The 21,200-nt window shown below is 44.2% G+C and overlaps 1 protein-coding gene across 2 annotated transcripts in view; it reads right to left on the bottom strand.

Annotated features, from left to right (window-relative positions):
• Positions 1-21,200, bottom strand: part of PRR5 (proline rich 5 (renal)) — a 70,142-nt gene that overhangs the window by 42,625 nt on the left and 6,317 nt on the right. The window contains exons 2-3 of one of the 2 annotated variants that reach the window (XM_010084573.1): positions 11,657-11,770; positions 983-1,063 (exon numbers count right to left, since the gene is read on the bottom strand). In XM_010084573.1, coding sequence (XP_010082875.1) covers positions 983-1,063; positions 11,657-11,760 — 185 coding nt within the window. In that variant the 5' untranslated portion in view covers positions 11,761-11,770. Of the gene's footprint in view, positions 1-982; positions 1,064-11,656; positions 11,923-21,200 lie in introns of both variants that reach the window. The other variant, XM_010084572.1, reaches the window with a different exon arrangement.

Below are 21,200 nucleotides of genomic sequence, written 5' to 3' on the forward strand. Positions count from 1 at the left end.
TTTATCAGACTCCGGTGCCCAGATAGAGTGGGAATAAGCACTACGGGAAAGGTAAACACTGAGGGTCTTATCTTAAGACAGGCAGGGAATGTAATAAGCTGTCTGCCTTTTGTAAGTGCAGCTTCTTTTCTACCATTTGTTCTTCAAAGCATTGGGACAAATTCCTAAAAGGAAATCTGCTGTTTTGGCTTTGTCAGTGAGAGAGGGTTTAGTAAGTAATAAGAAGTGCTAGAAAAAGTAGTAAAAAGTAAAGTGCTGTAAATACAGATATCAGTGTATCTCTTGGTAAACTTTTCTTTGCAACTATAACTTAAATAATTCAAATGGTAGGATTTTCACCTTCTCCTTTTTTTTTTTTTTTTTTAGGGAAAAAAAAGTTCCCATTTTATATCTCATTAGTCTATATTTAGTCTGTTCCGAACTGTATCATCACAGTATGAGAAAGAAATAGGAACCTTAAACTGTGTTACTCAGGTCATCGCGCTGACAAGACAGATTTATAACATCTACAGCATATTCAGTCTGTGCAGAAGGAGCAGCTAGATGTTTCCTTGCTGTGTCTCACTGAGCACTTGGAGGCTTTACATCCTCCCCAGATGCAAGGGAAGCACCTCAGAGCTAGGTCTGGTACCTATGGAAAGGATGGCAGCATTGCACTGGAATAGGGCTGCATTACTAGAGGGGTCCAGGTTTTCCCTTCCTTAGTTTCAGTCCAGTACATCAAGACAGACTCTGAAATAATCCATCCTCCTCATGGCTAAATACCTCCTCTGCAGAAAAAGGAACACAGCTTTCGTTTCACAGCGAGATGCTGACACACATCAGCAACAGCTTTTCACTGGGGCCGAATGATTGTGTTGGTTGAAATTACCACCGGGACAAAACCCCATAATAGTGGTGTAGAAGCTTTCAAATGTGAGAGCCAGCAAACTGTACTGTACACGCTGGCTAGTAACACCTTGCATAGAGTCAAGTCTCTTACCTGACTCCTTCGTTGAGGTTGTAAAGTTCATGGTCTGGGAGACCCTTACGCTGGAACACCGCTATCACTCCATTGTGGATACTGAAAGAGGACATAAGAAGTCATTAGCGCCCGATCACATTTTAGAAGGCTATCACTTCCACAATAAGCCTAACATCTCTGCCTAGACACTGCAGAACCTTTTTAAAAGCTACAGATGACTTCAGGTACCCTATCCCAGGTGCCTTAAAGTGAATTATTGCCTAGAAAACAGATGACACCTTTGAAAAGCAGTTCTTTTTTATTTGTTCCAACTTGGTAACTTCAACAGTTGCACATCAATAAGTTCAGAAAATTTAGACTTATACATTTTATGTACTTTTAAAGTATATTAAGTATAAATTTTAATATATTCCTATATTAAGTATATTTGAAGTATTTTAAAATGTATTTTTGTCTCTATAGCTCACCATAGAGACAATTAGCAGCCTCACTATGAGATCAGTAATGATATTTCCAACATTGTTGGCATATGTTTGTCTGAGCTATGGTCACCTGAATTCTTTATCAACAAATAGCATTTTCCAGGCTGGACACCACACCTGAAGTTTAACCCACAAATATAGCATCCCTTTACTAGAATGGAATCTCAAGAACGGTTAGTTCTTTAAAAAAAACAAAAACAAACAAAAACAAAAACAAAAACAAAACAACAACAAAAAAAAGCACTGGACAATTATGATTTTTAAATCCATTTAACCAATTTATCATTCATTTTCAAAAATTAAACAACAGAAAAGGGGCAATTGGTTACAAAGACTGTTTCCTATTACCACTTACTCATTTCTCAAAGATCCATGCTCTTGCTCCAGCTAAAGAAAAACCAAGGCTGCACTGAAAAAACAAGAGGTCTAGAGTTTCTACGGCAGAGAGAGGCAGCTATGTGCTAGGCTTGGGCCAACCATCTGTCCTACAAAAATACTCCCTTTTCATTGCCACTTGTAACTGTTCTGCAAGCAGATGATGCTTAGAGGTGGTGACTTTCTGCTGCAATCAGACACAACCCACAAAATTATCCATCTCAGCAGAAAGACATATATCCAACACTGGGGCGTATGGCCACCAGCCTCATAAATTTTAGGACGCTGAATGGCAAAAACCTGCCAGGTACTGCAGATACCCGGCAATCTACATGCTTAGCAGGGATGCTTACTGGTCCCATGAACTTTACAAGACCGCACCCCAAAGGGTTACTGAAATGAGTATGTGCTTCAAGATGAAGCCCTGAAATTCTCCTGAAATACAGCTGACACAGTTAGCATGATGACACATCAGCCTAAATCACTGAGGTTAGGTCTGAGGACACAGTCAAAGAAATGCCAGTGAAAGGTGAGACCAAACCTGTTTCAGCATTAGCAGAAGGGAGTAGAAGTCTCCTTCGCCTTCCCCAGCCAAGTGCCACCTTTTATAGCCTCACAGCTTTGACTCCAAAAGGAAAGAAGACTCACACGGATCCTCCCTCTGTCAGCTCATCCCCACTTCCTCCACTCTTGGAACTGCTTGGCAACTTCTACCATGTTTAACTATGGAGTGGAAGTCCCCAAAACATTGAGGTCTTTTGAGGTTTCAGCTAGAATAGAATGAGCATCTTTTAGTGACCAAGAATATACTGGAGGGTGAGCCCAGCCTTTAGTCGACATGCACACAGATCCTTGAGCTTCATGACGCTAACACACAAGAAAGCAGCCTTTATCGCTCCACTGCTCTTACTACTGCTACTTCGTTTCTAATGTGACTGCTTTTTCTGAAATGACCATTGCCACCACTGGCAGTGACTGCAAGTTACTTCATTTTTGTCTGCCTCTTTACCACACATGTAAAATAATGTCACTGACTACTAAAAGGCATTTTAAGATATATTTATGAAAATTGTAACAAAAGCAATGAGTGTGTTTATCAGTAGCAGCATCACATGCCATCATTGTCACAGTTTTTTTCTTCTCTCACAATCCTACTGACTGCAAAAGGAAAATACGGATTTTGGCGTGTGGCTCTTCCTATTCAATGTTGCACTTGAGGAGTGGAGATGACATCTTAAGGCTTATTTTTAAAAAAGCACAGGGCTGAAGTCTTCCTGCTCTGCACCATCTCCCTGGGTGGCTCTCATTCTGCATGCCACCTCCCAGCCTGTACTCAGCAGCAACAACCAGCCACAGGGGTGTTCAGGAGATGTATTTGGGGGCCAGTGACTTGAATCTCACCCTAAAACATCTGATGAAAAGATCTTCTGAGAATGAGAAGCTAGACCATGCACATCCCTCCTGGGGATCTAGTTTTACCAGTGACTCTGCAACATCACTTTTCAGAGCTTTGCAGCTGGCCTCCCCCTGCTCACGCTGTGCTGGATTCTGGTACAATGGAGCAACAACTAGCTTCAGAGCTCTGGAAAGGAAAACCAGGACCAGTTTTGCCTACCACAGCTACCAGGATTTGCGATTGCCCTCTCTTGTGAAGAAGAGCTAAAGGTGATATCTGTTCATAAGGCCTTCAGAGGGAGGAAGCCCGATTCCTACCGGCGGATGAGCTTGGTCAACTCAGGGCCAGATCCAGCCACATGCGGCTGCTCCTGTCACAAGGGGATTTCACTGCAGGCACCACGCCAAGCAGCAGTGGAGTGTTCCTGTGAACCTCAGGCACCCACATTAAACCTTCCCAAGTCCATGGTAAGACAATCCCTTTCAACGCTTGCTGGCAGCTGAGGACTGGGCTGGAAGGTAAAATTACCACTATTCACCGAGAGATTTGAAATGCTGGCACACAACAATGCTGAACAGCAATGAGAAGCACTGTAAGAAAAGCTCAGCTGTTTTCATCTGTGGAAAAAGGCAATTAAAAGTGGCAGGTGAAGGATACGACCTGCTGTGGAGAAACGCAGAAGGCCATAAAAAATGGGAACCATTATCCTCTTCTCTCTTTTGCTCCTTTGGTGATGTTTTCAAGGTGTTAAACACTCCCCTCTCCCCTGCCCCAACTCCACGTTTGTCCCTCTTCCTCCCCTACACCCACGTGCACAGACATACACTCATGATCTAACCGAGCTTATTCTGGCTGACTCGAACAGATACACTCAATTTACGATTATTTGAAAATTGGCAGCTAAATGTCTGTGGTATACAGTGAAGCAACTTGAGTATTTTAATATTATGAGTAATATGTGAAGTACGATTAATGTAGTGAATAAAACAAGCAGTCTTTACACACTCTTCTGATTCGGAAATGAACTTTGCAATGCACCCTGCCAGCTTTCTGCAGAGAAGAATGACTAAATATCTCTCCTAGAAGCCAGCACGCTCTCTCTCCTTCTATCTGGCACTCCTTTCTAAACGAGGGGGAGGTTTCCTCTTTCCAGCTTAACAGGTCCATTATTATTCCTCAAAGAAATAAGAGAGAGCAAGCTTTTTAACAAGAACTTAGGGGGACAGTTTGTGAGCATACAGGTTATTGCTCATGTAGTAGCATTGCACCTACATAAAACATCCTACTGGGGATCTTTTAATATGTCTGGGATCTCCCCTGTAGTGTGGGACAACTGCCTTGTCTGGAAAATAAGTCTTGGCCCCACTGCACTGACCAGCAGCCTCTTCTTCCCACTGTAGGGTACAGGCATGCAGTCCCAGCAGGGTCATGAAGCTCTGGCCCTCCGCGCTTGCTCAAGAGGCAACAAACAGGAGTTGGAATAACCAGGATGCTATCAGTGGCATAAGCTGGTGTCAGGACAACAAAAAGCTAGCTTAAATCTTCTTAGTTACCTTAAGCTAATGAAAAAACCAAACCCAACTGTTGCTTAAATCAAAGTAACACTACGGTTTCCGTAACGAATGATTGTTTAAATGCGTTTAGTCAGAATGGTACAACCTTTTGGTGTAAGAAAATCTGAGCAGCTCCTTAGACACAGAAGTCCTGCAAGATGCTTAAGGTGGGTGGATCACTGCAGCTTAAGTCAGTAAGGTATGTAATTAAACTTATATTTTAATAGTTAACCTAAATGGGAAATGCCTTGTAAATGCCCTTCTGTAACTTTTACAACGTGAAAGTTAATAATGGGTGCACTCATTCACTGATATTACTCTGAATACCTTTCCTGTAGTTGCTGACTGTGCAGATGTGTACTCAAGGTGCACAAGAACAAAGCAATGCAGAGGAGACAAAAAAAAAGCCCAAAAGAGCCCCCCAAAAAACATTAGCTCCTGAACTGCCCAGGCTCAGTACTGACTAAGGTACCAGCCTCCAATCAAGACCAGATCTCATACTGTATGTCCAGGGTTACAAGTGCTTCTGGTTTGCTGTCTTGTACCAACAGACACATTTTCCACAGAAGCGCAGGTGTATCCTCCAGCTCCTGCAGTGCTGCACTTTCTTTTGCTTATGGAAATGAGCAGTTTCTGACACTGCCCCACCAGTATCTTCTGCTGGAACAAGTGATAGGTGGAACCTCTGTGCATCTGAGCAGTGCACCTCTGAAACAAGCTACAGCCACCCTCACAGTGAGAGAAAAGGCAAATCTCTGAGTTATGGGATTACAGCATTTCTCGAAAGCACACCACCAATTCATTAGCCAGCTCCTCAACTGGTATGAATTGGGGTACATTGCTGTGGCAATATTATTTAACCTGAATCCATGCACTAAGACACATTGTGCAGGCACCTTACCGTAAAAACGGATGCCATGGGTCACTCTTGGTCTAAATACTATGGCTAGAAGAAGACATTTTGAGAGACCAGCAGCAGGACAGAAAAAAGTCCAGGAGGAGGCTTCTCACCGGTCAGTGGGTAGGCAGGGAAGAGAGAAGCACGACTAGTGCAGGCTGGCTGTAGGAGGGGAAATCAGAACTGGAAAACTGCAGAGACTAGGGGTTTTTTTTGGGGGGTTGCCTTTAGAATTAAGACAAAATGTAGGATGGATCGAGCAATTCATTGTACTTATCTGTCTCACAGTTGCCACAGGTTGCAGCTGATTGCCAAAAGAGAACTACCTATAACCAAGAAGGCTCTCTCAGCAACACAAATCAACCCAGCAGCCTAAAGAAACTTCACCTCTCTGGAGGGACTAATCATTCTATATTTGCCTGATCCTCCAGAGAACGTGGTGGCTCCAGGGCTTGCTATTCAGCTGCCCGAAATGTAGGGAAGAGGAGCTCTCGCACACACAGCACAGACCTTGCCCACTGTTTGCTTTAGCAGAAAGGGATCTGAAAGGTGTAAATCCCCAGAGCACGAAGTTGGACGCTCACTGAGGGCACTCCCAACCAGCCTAACAGCACAAGTGCCAAGATGGGAAGGGTGGGGTTTATTATTCTGATTTTTGCATAATAGAAACCACTGTCTAAGTAGCTTGATACCACCAAAACATACATTTCCCTTGAGTCACTAGTTGTCCACCCAGACACCACCACCTTTGGTGGGTGGGAGGTTGGCTCACCCCAGCACTGAAGTACCACCCCTGTTCTTTCAATAACGTTTTTAAGAAGCCAAGAAGGAAAAACTATTGTAATTAAAACACTGTTTTCTGCCAGTTCAGAAACAGTTTGTCTGCAGAGTTGAAGAACAACTGCAAAATTGGGCTTGCATGTCTCTGTCTGAATCCTGACCTGTTTGCTTTGACCATGGCCATGGCCCTGCCAGCTTGGCATTTCCTGGCAAAGCAGCTGTAGCAGCCCACGTTTTCATTCATGCACAGCATGCAGGTAATTTTGGTTCTCTAAAGCAGTCACTACCTTCGCATGCAAACAGCATGGGTGAAAATATCAGGTTTTATTTAGTGTTTGCAAGTTCTCCCCCTTCCAGAGCTCCAAGTGAAGTCCATGTGCAAAAAACAATGTTGTGTGAATACTCACACCCTGCAAGTACTAGGTAGTTAAAGGCAACATTTTCATTTTCAAAAGGGAGTAAGTGATTCAGGGCTCATTTCCTTTAGACAGTTATGGGAACAGCTAATTAACAATAACTAACCTGATGTATCTGCATCAAAACCTCCTTGAAGACACCCTTGCTCCAAAATAAAACCTCATTTTTCTGAATTAGCTTAATCCAACCAGGAAGAGCCCATTTTCAGCACAGCTTCAGTTCAGCTGCAACTCCACAGGCCTTCCACGAGGCCTTGACCCTTCCAAAATATAAGCTTGCAGCTGCTAGTTCGCTTACATTTCTGAAATTTCTACACAAGGTAATGCAATCTGCAAAGAGGGATAGGCTACAATTATGTACTGGATCATAGAAGTGAAAATACGCTGGTCTGCAAAACTCCATCTTCAAAGAGTTGCAGAGGCATGAGTTCACAAACTTCAGCAACTATAAACACTACTCTTTACGTGTGAAGAAGTTGAGACAGACAGGTGAAGGGACTCCCCTGAAGTGTTACCAAGAGTTAATACCTCTACAGAGTGTAGGACTAAGGAGATTTTGGCTTTCAATTACACCTGCATTCAAGCAAGTATAAGTATGTCTGGAGGGCTATGGGGAGCAGCAATTCTCCACCACCACCACCAATTTATATTACTGCAGTCAAGGCTGGCACATGTTCCATGGTGCAGTAGTTTAGCTGGGAAATCCCTTTCACCTCCCTGTCCCTCCTCCCCATGGCACAGCTCAGCTCTGTCTGCCTCCCATGCACACACACAGCCAAATGCTCCGTAGAGGGCTGCAAATGAAGCATCGGAAAAAAGAAGGGGATCCTCAGACGAGAAGAAATATTTCACAGTATTTCTAAAGAAAAAATTAAATACCGGAAGAAAGAAAATTTCCAAGTAGAAGTAGTAGATAACTATGCTGGTCTGGAATGTTTTCTCCACTAGAAAAGCTTCCCAATGATCTGAAAAAAACATTCACTTTTAATTAGAAGATGAAATATGGTTCCTATGACTGTAAAAATCACTTTACAGCAAGTTATAGTGCCTATTACAACCCTGCAAAAATTAGCCCAAACCATGAAACTCTTTCTGATTCCGTATGTCTCCTTGAATTTACCACTGATCTCACTAATATCACAGGCATCTCATCTGTGTTCTCTTTGCCTTTTCTTTGCTATCTCCTACTCCTTCATGTTTCTGTGAATTTTCCCAATTTTCTTACACCAAGGAGCATACAAGTATCTTTGACTAGAGGCTTTCCCACAGCACAACTCAAGACAGTATCAGCTCCTGATTAGGCAGTCTGTGCTAGCTCAGTCAGAATGAAAACCTCGCAATGGATTTTATTTGCCCTGAGAGGACCGCCCCAAAAAAAACTTGCAAGCTCAAGATTAAAAACCCTGGGTTTCTCAGTCCAATTGGTTTAGTCAGCATTCAGCCCTCATTTTTTGCCTGAAGCAGAAAAGGGGGGGAGAAAAGGAACTGAAGACAGTGCTAGCGAAAAAATCTAAACTATTTTAATCCAAAGCAAATTCTGTGAGCTGTAACGAAACTGTATTGTTCCACTATGTTGCTGTTGGTTGCTAGCTAACGTGCACTGCCGGTGCGTTGCTGTACAGATCTTTTGGGGTTCATGGGAAAGCAAGCTCAGAAAACGCTGTGATACAAAGTTTAATTTGCATAGTAACAGACAGCAGCTTGGCACTGATTTCCCTTTGATCTAACAGTGTCAAGAAGTTTTACAGCATTTTAATTTGGAGGTGAAACAAAGTTATCAGGGAGGAAGAGACCTTCTTTCCTAGCACTGAGTGTTATATGCCCCTGCACACTGAACCCTGAGATTAAGCACCTGAAGTTTGCCTTCCATCGGTGTCAGAAAGCAGCAGGCATCCTCTGATATAAACAGTCTGAGGGCTGAGACCTGTCTGAACAGAGCAGAGGTGGCGGAGGGGATGTCACTGGGCAGCCAGACTGCAGCCACACTCAAGCTGACTGCAGAAGGGGAGCCACACATCCTCCTCAGAAAAGGCTGGCAGTGACGGAGCTTTGCAGAAGACCCCACCAGCAAAACTCCAGCTCAGCAGTGTTTCAGCACGGTTCCTGGCAGGGCTCAGGCAGCATCCTCGCTGCACCTCAAAGGGCTGACTTTCAGCGCAGGATCAGCAGTCTCATGTGGGGCAGGGCCTGCCGTGGGGTTGTGATTTACCTCTCCCCACATCAGTTTTGACGAACTTGGTTCAAAGCTTCTTTCAAAAGCAGATACACACATGCCACACCCAGGCACAGTTGCTAAGATTAGGCAAGAAACCAGCAGACATTTAAATATAGAACAGCCAGGCTTGGTGAGAGGGAAGAGCTCTGCTGGTGCATCTCGACTTCCTTGATCAGCAAGCTCTCAAGGTTGATATTGCACAGAATAAAACAGCACTGGCACTCCTTTCATTCGGAAGAACAAATATTCCCATAAACCAAAGCATGGTATGCTAGTCCTCTGGTGGGATGTCTTAATTTTGCAGAGGAAAAATACAAGATCTTCCGTAGCCCAAGGTTTCAAAAACACACCTGAGATTTCTGGTGAGTCAAAGTTTAGATGCCCAGTTTGTGACATCGACATTATGGTCTCTCCAGCAGAGCTGAATACTGACTCCCTGAAGACCAGACCCTGTTACACAAGCCAAGATGGGCACACACTGATGACAGGCAGAAGCTACAGTAGATAACTTCTTAATACAACTAATCCAACATCATTTAAGCCCTGACTTTCCTGAGGACAAACTCCAGTTTTAGAGCCAGCAGAATATCTGAGTTTCTTAAAACCAAGAGAAGATACAAGTCTCGTTGCACCTGAAGGAAGAATTACCCTCACTCTCTCTTCCACTCAGGTGAAAGCCTCGCACTACTAAATAAGAAATAAAGGGCCTTCTCTTTGCCCATGCTGTGCAATTGGTTTATAATCTGCAGTACTTGCCACAGCTTCAGGCAGCTGTTAGCACATGCATGCGATGCCCACTTGACTTGTCACCACAGGTAGCACCAGTTTGTCACCACAGGACAGCAGCTCTGCCAGTGCTCCCAAGGCATTAGAGAGGCACATGCCACCAAACAGCAGGGACAGCCCAGTGGTCCCTGGACAGGGAAAAGGCAACCTGCAGCAGGAAAGCACAGTTATACCTGAGTTCACGCAAAGCTGTGACAGAATGACTGACAGACACCTATTCCAGGAACAGGCGATGGGCCAGTTGGCTAAAAGTTTGGATGAAACATGCAGAAGTCTAACTCACTGACAGGCAACCACTTCTGGCCAGAGCTATACCTGTCCTGTCTGAATTAAAAAAAAAAAAAACCAACCAAACTCTTGCTCCTGCTCACTTAGGAAAACTCTGGTTTGAACATCAGCAGCTCCTAAGCCTTGAGCTCTCCCCCTGCAGGAAGCCTGGCACCTGACCTGCTCTCTATTCACATTTGCCTCCATGGCTCCCTCTCCGCAAGCAAGATGTGGAAATGCTAATCCTTGCAACAAAAGCCATCAGCACACCATCACAAAAAGGCTTTAGGGACCGTATTCTGTCATCTTGGTGCACTCAGAGGAATATCTTACTCCTTGCTGCTTCCCATGGGGCTACTGGCTAAGTGAAGCTCCAACTGGCATAAGCCAAGGTGGCCCAATCTAGCCTCTAATTACCACCACTATTCAGGCCTCAGGGGCAACTCTGGGTCATATAAAAAGCATTATATTTGAGGAGAAACTCATTCTCTTTTGTGACTAGTACAATTTCAGTGCCTGGTGTGCTACTGGGATTTAACAACTAATTCATAATGCAGGCATGAAACCACAAATCAAGTGACGAGAGGGACAGAAGATGTGATATTTTCTACTTCTTTGGTTTTGCTCAAAACTCAAAAACATGTAACAAATACATCTATAGTTTACTGGTACTCTTCTTACTACAGCTGTACTGCCATACAATTATAAAACATTACAAATGATGCTTTCCAACCTGTGACCCAGGAGATGACATTTCATTTTCAAAAAGCACATAAGAATATAATTCCTAATGACTTAAGAGACTTAGACTCATCTTTAAGAGTGTCACCAAAACAGTCATTAAGATGCATTCTGAATATCTGTGATAAGTGACACATTCTCAACAAAATATTTTTTTTTTTTTTTGTCAAACAGGAATAAAATTCAGATGTATAAATACAATAAAGAAAACAATCGGGGCTATCTTTTCCCTGTCCAAAGTGTGTGTGCTTGCCTGCACAGATACACAGATGCACTGAGATATTTGTATTAATATGAGCAAATTGAATGGACTTTGTCATATCTGTATCAACAGCCAGCAACATATATAGTTATGCAGATTAAAAAGAATGTATTTTAATTGTTGTGTATATATAATTTTTTTAAACTAAAGCAAACCAAATCAACCTCAAATGCAAATATCTATAGACATAAAGACATATTTGTAGATGGACCCTGTGAAATAAGTCCTTGTCTGTCACACGGAAGGGCAGGCTGAGCCATCTGCAGGAAAGGCTCCTTGCTATCAGCCTTCAGAGAAAGGTTAACAGCAACAGGAAAAAAGCCGCTCCTGTCTTTTACTCGAATGCAAACTTGGGTACATATAACGCGCTAAGGCAGAAGCCCGACGTACCGCGATCTTGCCGAGCTGGGAGCAAGGCGGCCTAGCCTGCAAGCCGACGGAGTGGCTACCCACAGGTTAATCACGGCCACGGGAACGCGGAGAGGCTGCAGGGGAGTCAGCACACCCGTGCGAGACCTTACCTGTTCCAGGTAGCGTTGGAGCAGGCCCGTCGCTGCTGGGTCCCCCGCTCATCCAAGGCTGCCTGCTCTCTCTTGCCCAGATCACTGAGGCTGGGCGAACTCATGAACTTCAACCTGCGAAGAGTCCTCATGGTCAAATGTGTGCTTGCGCGTGGCAGCTACAGATACACCATCCTGTTTACACACACACACACGCAGCTGGAGCAGCAGCAGCGGCAGCAGCAGCAATGCGAGCAGTTCCCTCCGTTTGCTGTTCAAAAAAGAAACTTAAAAAAAAAAGAAGAGAGAACCAGTCTCTACGGAGCACACCTCTGCCAGCAAGAAAACAAACCTTTAATCAGATCAACTCTGACGTCATCAACTGTGGTTAATAATTTCTCCAGTCCTTTCAAAAAATAAAAGTTGAACTTCTGGCTGCTACTGCAGCACTTTGAAAGGGCCCCTTGCAACCAACAGCTGCCCCGAGTGCGAAGGCTTCCCCTCCCCCTGTCCCTGAACACCACGACCGGGGAATCTCGCTCAGCGCCGCGGCACCATGCTCCACCTGTCGTGGGAACTGCTCAGCTCCTCCAGCGGCTTGGGGGGCTTCTGCTAGCATTTCTCAACCTCTCCCTTTCTCTCCTGGCACTCATAAATGGAAATGAAACTGAAGGGCAACAGACAGAAAAAAAAAAAAAACCACAACAAAACACCCGAGCAACCAATACTGACGCACTGAGACTTTATTGGAAAGTTTCATAACTGCCTGTGCCCTGCCACATTAGGACACTGCACACACGCACTCTCACTCCCTCGCTCATACATATACATATGCACACTCCCGCACTCCCTCTCTCCCGTACGCACACAGTACAGCCTCACGGCTCGCCTGGGAGGCTGCTTCGGATGAAAGTATCACATAACCCACAAGACGGAAAGTATTTGCAAGCAACACAAGTGCAGGATGAAAAGTGCTGGTTTGGGTTTTAGCATTTTGAGGAATTTTTGGTGGTGCATAGAAGAGCCAGATGCTTTGTCTCTCTTTGTCTTTTTTTTTTTTTTTTTTTTTAAATTGAGATAACAGCTGCACAACTCGGGGCATACTTGGTTTCTACAAAAGCCCCAGGTGTCTTATCTTCAAAGGAAAAATCTTCTTTCTCTGTCTGACTGCAGCACTGGAGCTGAAGGATATGCTGCTACAAGACTCCAGCCTATGCTTAGTTTGCTGTCATTCACTTGCGGCTCCGTTTTAAATTCAGGAGTGTGTGGCTCATATGCTGGGAAGTAATGTAACAAAACAGAGATTAGCTTTCTCAGAAAATAAATTGCTTGCAATGGACTGAGACAGAGCATAAAAACTGCTCTTCTGCTGCTACAGCACTGGTCTGCAAATAGTCTGGTAAAAGCCACAGGGGCTCCCTGCAGAGTAACCTTCCACTCACTGGAAAGGGGCTGCACTATAGACAAACTTATCCTTTCTTTTTTTCCCCACTTTCTACTTACTCTTTTCATCTGTGACAACTTATTTTCTAGATCTGTGCTATAATTGGATTTGTTTGTGTCCAAATAATATGGCAAAGCTTACATTACAAGAGAACTGAATTTCTCACAGCAAGAACTGCCCTATCTGCATCATTTACTGACATATTTTAGTAAAAACTGATTCCTCTCACTACTCACCCAAACTCAGCTAAGTTTATTGCATGTAAATATTTCCTTCAAAAATTTCTATTTGGTATTACCTTTGTGGGAACCAGTTGCAGAACTACCTAGAGAAATAAATCCTTCTTAACCTTGTGCTCGTTTTAGCAGCATTAGTTTTATCCAGCTGCTTGGATCAGTGTTACAGTGATTTTCCTTCCCACACCAAAACCCTCAAATATACAAACGAGCATCACAGTAGGTGGCACAGAACATTTCACTTTGGAAGGGACCTGCAGCTCCACGTCTAACCTATGTACAAAGACATTGCTATCCCCAGTCTCTTCCAGATGTTTAAATGCTTCAAACAAACGAACAACAATCCACTATGTACACAGCAGCAAAAGGAAAACAAACACAACAATATACTACTGTATTCTAAGGAATGAGATGGCTTCTACAGCATACAAATCAGTGACCAAAAATAGATATAGCAGACTACTGCTTTGTTCAAATTGGATGAAGGGCACACCATTTCTGTGGATAATACAGCCCAGGAGAGCAGGGGAGCACAGCTCGTTCTGAGCTTTTTCTGAGGGCTTGGATTAACGTGCATCTACCCTGTTAAGTGCAACAACTAGTTAGATAAACCTGTGGCAATATAATTCCATCTAATTTCATTTTCCACCTAGCTCAGTTGCTTTTCTGCTCCTCACTCACTGTGCATTTGATAGGCCCTGCAAAATGTTATTATACTGGATTAAACCTTTGGAATTTTTAACTTTTTGATCCCTTGGCAGCACCGGAGACATCATAAACTATAGCCAGATGATGCCAGTGTCTCAGCAACTACATAATAACATTTCATCTGCTTTTTTTCTTAAAATCCTCAATTTGCTAAATTGACTGAACCCAAGGAGCTGCTGTGTCAACCTTGGATATATTAGACAATGCTGCAAAAAAGCAGTACTTGGCTTCCTCATGAAACACCAAATCCCAAGAGAAGGGAAAAAAAGAACCCCTTCCCCTTGTATGTTGAAATATTACACCTATAGAAGTCAGACTATTTTTATGCCACGCCGTCAATCTCAGTAACCAGTACTAGATTCAGAGTCGATGCATGCACAACACACAGGGGAAAAGCAGAATTCCAGTCTCCTGAAAAATTTCAGATTGAGGTAACAGAGGGCAGGCTTTCTCTATGCTTCTTGCTATGATTCCACCTCATCAAATGTTGATTTATGATAAAATTAATCCTTTTCAACAAGGGTTACCTCCACCCATAATTACCAAGTAATACTTCACATTTACATTTTGCTGTACATCCACAGACATCCTTGACTTCACAGCATTCATTAATTCAGCCTTGAGCAGCTCTTGGGTATGAAGGTAAAATATACGATCTGCACTTCAGCATGAACAGTGAAGAGAAAGGTGATGTGACTTGCCCAGGCCATCCCGTGAGCAGGTGGCAGAAATGTCAAGAGATCCCAGGACCTCTACCTCCTGTTCCAGCACGCTACCGAGGGGATACTGCAGGGGCTGGGTAGCTGGGGACTCCCTGGGCCCAGGGAGTGATGCTGAAGACAGAGCTCCTTGCCAGGGCTTGCGGTGCAGCTGTTCCTCTGTAGCCACTTGTGAAGAGAGTTGTCACAATACAGCACTGCTTTAAGATCGAAAGGCTAAGCAGCAGAGACTGCTTGCTATTGGTCATGGAGAGGGATAAGAGCACTGATCGGACTAATTGGGAGGGAGGGGAGGACAGGGGATTGGTGGGGGCCCTCCCGTAGGCTCAATAACAGGCGCTACAAGCTTCTTAAATAGAACAACTGCACTCAGCACATTTACAGAGCCAAGACTGTGAAGTACTGTTACATTAATTCACTTAATCCTAGCATGCTGTACACTGTGCTAATACCACTATTTCACTCACAAGAAACCTGCAGCTCAAAGGTTGATTTAATCAAAGCCACACAACCACCTCAGTGTGGAAGGCACATCCATCCCTAGCTCCTGCTCCCTCGCTCCCCCTCCAACATCTCTCCTCATAAAAACAGGCCTGTCTCTACTAGAAACCGTTCTTTCATCTGTGGGGCCCACATCCTGCGGATGACTGCACGGCAAGTCCCAGAGCTGCCACGGTGCCAGAGACACTGGGGAATTCTGCTCACCTGGACTTACTTGCTATCTGGAGGCCTAAACCAATGCACAAGTACATGAATATAGGCTGACAGCCCAAGAGGTTTTATGCTGTTATTACAAGACAACGTTAGCATACAAATCTAAGACCTGGTAGCAAACACCACTTTTAAAATAATCACCAAGGGTTAACTCTGTAGTTACCCCCTGGTACGCCTGTAACACTTGCAATGTTCTTGCTGGGAGATGCAGTTTAAAGACTGCATTGCTGTCCCTAGCAAATGTTAAAAAAAAATCCAGGGTGATCTCCCTAATCATATGTTTGGTTTCAAAAGAATTAGGTTTGCTGAAAAAAAAAAAAACCAAAACAAAACCACCCCACATTTTATTTATGTAATGCTATGTTAATTTTTAAAGTACAATTGTATTGTGTTCTTACAAGTTTCTTTCTGACCATGATGAGAGGGGAAAGGAAACAAAAAGTAACGTTCATGAATGGGAACATTAAGAAATTCACAATTATGAAATTCATAACAAAGCTGCCAACGCTGTGACTGTTACGTGTCAACGTGTCTTCGGCTACACTGTTCTGCTACTGCAATGACAAGTTAACACTGCAGCGATATCGGTGCCAGTGGGAGGATATAATCAGCAAGAGAATTTGCTATCTCAGCTTTATTCACCAGAGCTCTGCCATTTAAAAAACAACTCAATAAATATAAATTTTAATGGGGAAAAAAAAAAGCCCACTACTTCACTTTATCTCCCCTCCTCTTTTGGAGAAGAGAGCAGAAATCCCTATGGAAATGTTCAATGGTGTACACCTGGCACAGAAGAACAAAGAGGTAAAGTGTATCTATGGCAGAAAGGAGTTAAAAACCTCCCTAGACAAATGCACTTTAGTTTTTCATAAACCACACCACAAAACTTAGGGCATGCCTCAACACATGCCAAAGCTCAGGAATTAGTCTTCTGAAAAACCACACGTCTTAAAGGTACAGCACGTCCTGCTGCGCCAGCAGAGGACGGGCGATGCAGGAGGGAAGAAGATGTGAGCATCTGGAAAAAAATAAAAGGAGTGGAGGGTGAAATGAAGTTGCAAACCTTACGACTCATCAATTCCTTTGCTACCAATATCCACATAAAGCTCCTTTATCATCAGGAAACAAAGAATAAAGAGAATACAGAAAGTACTGAACCAAACAGGCACTATTTGCACCCTTCCCCCTCTGCCACTGACTCTCTGCAACCTCTGGAGACAAAACCACTCTCAAGGACAGTTTCTGCCTGTTGTTTATCAAGGCTGGTCACAGGACAGTCCTGGTTTTGCTAGTCCTTTGCTTTATTTCTGCTCTCACCACAATCAAGCTCTGATTTATAGGAGGGCACCTGGGATAACTGGGCCATCTCCCCAACCTCTGAAAACACCTCCTGTGTACTCCTGTACTTCTGCACCCTGTGACCAGTAGCGCCCACATGGCCACAGCTGCCTCCTTTTAGACAGAGCTGAGGTTTCTGCTCCTTCAACAGTATGTAAAACTCACACATGGGGTTTCTTTTTCTTTTATGTTGTGAAAAAGCAGCAATGCTCAAGACAGTGTCTCCTTCCTAAGCAAGCAGAAGGTGACCCCTAAGCAGAGTCTTTTGACTACCACCAGAAAGAGATGCTCTGTCCCCCTCACCATTTCCGCAGTAACACCTGCAAGTGCAGTCCTACAAAGCTTCAGACCTGACCCAAAGGCAGCCAACAGCTGCTGCAGTTCCATTGCCTGCCCTGGAGATACACTGGTTTCCACTAAACAGGGACACCTGTAATCACTGCAACCTGTGGAGGATCAGGGCCAATTTCCTGGACCTTCCCTTCACAGTTTTGCTTGTGTGAGGCAAAGCAGCATGAAGTGTGCCTAGGACACTTTCTCAGCAGAAAGAGAGACATGCTTTTGAGCAAAGGGCCATCTGGACTGCAGCAACCATTCATATCTAGTTTCTTTCCACAGTTTTCTGCTGGACAACATTTCTTATCTGTTCATTGACTGTTTGAGCCTCTCACTCTCCCCACCTTGCTCCCTTCCTGCTTCTCCATCACCCTTTGTTCTCATGCTCCCTCTTCCTTTTCTGTCTTTCTTGGGATAACCCTTCCTCAGGAAAAGTTTTTAAAAATAAAGGAAAGGGAAAGGAAAAATAAAAAGGAGACCAAAACACTGGTGCCAACACAATGTTTGCAAAACACTCTTTGGCCAGCTCTAAGGGAATCAAGTCTTTGTCTTGCCTGTCTGGACTGTGAGCTCTTCTTCACACTTTTCACTTGGTGTTTGTACTCTCGCTAGCAGATCAGGGCCCTGAGCTCAGAATAAGTCCCCAGTCACCAGCCTAATCTAACACAGGTTATGAATCTAGCAACACCCGTAAGGAAAACTTTGCTCAAAGCATCCATGAAATCCTGTCCCCTTTGCCAGCAGCAGTTTTTGGTTTACAGAGCGTAACAATATAAGCAGTTCTTAAAATACAGTAGATAGCTAAATCTTTTATCCTTGTCCTTCAGGACATAGGAATTAGGAGCGAACTAGGATACGAATGGGCCTGTTGCAAGCCTATCCAAACTATCAAGCTTTCCATCAAACGGCAATTCCCCTAGCTCGCAGTATCATTCGTCATTACCTCTTTATAGATTCTGGGAACTAAAGGTAGCACAGTGATCTGAATGAGCATGGTGGTTATGACGGAGGAGGTGAGATCAGTGCTCTGGATCTCAGGACCTGGGGCATTACCACCTTTTCCATTCACATCACCTCCAGGGAAGGAGGTGGGTCTCTGAGCATCAGATGTGCCCGTTCCAGGTTTCACTGTTGCCCACACACCAAATTCATAACCCACTGAAACCAGCGTATTCTGCAAGGCAAGCCCACAGCTTTTCTGCTGAATGGAAGTCAAACCTATAACAGTGATTTAGAAAGTAAGGTCTCGAGTTCTGATCAATAAGCAAATCAAACATTTAAAATACTTTGTGCTCTTATTACAAGATCATGAGATAGTGGAAAATTAATCTTACAAAGTAACTGAGCTCCTAGCGCACATGACTTTTTTTTCCTTCCTGAGCTCTATGTGAATTCTTTCCTAAATTGCCTATCTTGCATAATTTTAATTGGATCCAAGAACACTATGACCTTGATGCAGGAGCTGTAGTGCTGTCTTCTACAGTTATATATGGTACAGCGCCTTCCAAATCTGTGAACCCTGGGAGATCAGAATTGTGTGCTGCACAGGGCTATTTTTCTTATATCCAAACATTTCTGATTCAAGGTCTTCCAAGAAGGCTCCGATTGCCTTGGAAGGTCACCAAGATAAAGAACCCACTTCGGTAACTAGCTGAGTCTCTATTAAACTGCATTGGTGGCGAGCTGTTAGTTACGAGCGGTATTCTACCTTTACACTCAAAGCCAGGATACTCCTTGTGTGATATTCTCTGTCCAGGAGAATGCAAGTATGTCTGGAAATATGAACCATGCCTTGAGATTAGTGCCACCTCCTGTACATAAGTTGGGGAGGTCACTTCAGTACTGAGCAATGCAAGAGACAGCTCTGCAGATTTACGGGATCTTTGACTCAGGTGGTGCTACACTGCTGTTACTCAAATGGTACTATAGCTCTCTGGAACAAATCTCGTAGTCCTGTAAAAGTCACAAAAGCCTGGCCTTCAGTACAAATAGATTCTTTCAGAAAATTTATCATTCTCCCTTGGCATCACAAGGATATTTTTCTGAATAAGAAAACCACTAGAGAGATTTAAAAGATAAGCCAAAATTGCAACACCTAGCTGTTGTTGGACTGTGGGGTTAGACTGTAGGGTTCAGTACAGTGGAGCTTTCATCAAGAACTTAAAAATGGGGACCTTTTGCCATCTTTTCATACACATGTGCTGCGACAGTCCCTGCAGACTGAGATACCGGGCAGTGGAAACAGCAAGGGTAAAAAAGGTCTTCATCACACAATTTTACACTTGTACCTTTAAATCTTCTTTTCACCAGGTGAACAGGTTCAGCACCATGACCGCCCAGTATGTATCACATCAGTGTTTTCTCAGGATGCTCTGGGAAATGACTTATCTCAAAGGGCAGAGTGCTGGAAATTTTTTAGACTCTCCAGCAAGGTTTGGAAAAACTCCTTCACTCTCACTCCAGCTCATTAGCCAGTTTCAGTCTTCAACATGAGATCACTGTTACAAGTTATCAGCTGGACAGAATGCCTCATTATCAAGGAGGTAAGGGAAATTCCAGAATGTTTCCTTCCAGAAACTTTTTTTTTTCCCACAAGGTAGCAACAACTAGATAACTAGTCAAAGTACTCCTCCCTCCTTAAAGTGAGCATAAACACCAGCCTCCTCAAGCTACTGAGGGATGTGGTGGAAGAACAGAGGTGTCACTCAGAAGGTTTGTGCACTTTCAGCAACTTTGTGGTATCTTTCCTGTCTCTTTCCTGATGAGTCCTGCTGTTGCAGCTTGTTCACCAGGCTTCCTTTTGACATTTCAAATAATCTCTTCTCCAAACTCAGGCTATATTAACTTTTCATTGCAAAATAGTTCAAGTTTTCTAAATGTATGGAAAATTAAAATTCCTTTTTTTTTTTTTTTTTCCCTTAGAAAACTGCTGGAACCATGAACCTTTCAGGCTTCATATCCAGGGTCTTTCAGTTTTGGTGCTCTCAGGCCAGCAGTTTGAAAGTTCACTGACTGAGCTCCCACATTTCGAAGTAGAAAGGTTGAAGGACTTATCTTGAGCAAGGCTCCCAGACGCTCTACTAGACTGCTGCAATCCTGGTACCGAAAGCCCTGAGCTGTGTTTCTAGGAGGCATGGCTCCTTCATACTGAAAGCCATAGGCCAGGCAGTCCCACGCTGACAGACAGCATTTGCTTGCATCACTACTTGCAGAGCATACTTCATTTTGGGAATGTCATTGGAAAAAACAAACCAAAAACCTCTCATGTGTGAGGAAGCCTGGACTGTGGTCAGCTCCAAGCTCACATCTGTCCCCAGTCCTTTTAAGATACTTTGGTCTTTATAAATAGGTTGGTACCAAACTTTGAATTTTCACAGTGAGACACAGTGATCATTGTGGGAAGGATCACAGGACAGACACAGCTTGGCCTCATGGAGGAACTGCAGCTTTTGCTCACCCTGACTCTTAAAAACTGACAAACATGTTTGTGTCAACCTGCTTTTGCTTTTTTTTTTCCTTAATTCCAAGCCCATCTGAGCCACAGGTCTCAGCCTGATGATATCTGAAGGGCCAAAGAGCTGAGGTGACGAGGGCACCAGGGCAGGCGGCTGGGCCGGGCCAGGCCTGCGAGTCCCCCTCAGCGGCATAGGGGCTGCCGTGGCGGCACCCAGCACTCCCACCCCCTGGGTGCATGGGGAGGAAGCCCTGAAAACAGCCACATAAACCACACACACACACACACACACAAAAACCCAAACACAAACAAAAAACAATAAAAAAGGCACCGTGATGCCCGTGAAGGCATGCTCCCAGGTACATTGCTTTTAAGCAAATTTTCACTTTTTGACAGAGCCCCTCACAACTTATTACGGCCTCCTTCGGGCAGGATGCACATAACCACCGCCCGACCCGAGCAGACCCTGCCAAGGAAGCGGCGTCACCGCTGCTTGCCAGAGGCGATGGGCAGATCTCCCGCCCCTCACCCTGGCACCGCCAGCGGGGGCAGGTCAGGGCGTGCCAGTCGCGCCTCCTGCCGGCCAGGCTGCCGCTCCGGCCTCAGGGGAAGGAAC

Source organism: Pterocles gutturalis, unplaced genomic scaffold, assembly GCF_000699245.1.
Source record: "Pterocles gutturalis isolate BGI_N339 unplaced genomic scaffold, ASM69924v1 scaffold2630, whole genome shotgun sequence".
NCBI classification, from domain to species: domain Eukaryota; kingdom Metazoa; phylum Chordata; class Aves; order Pterocliformes; family Pteroclidae; genus Pterocles; species Pterocles gutturalis.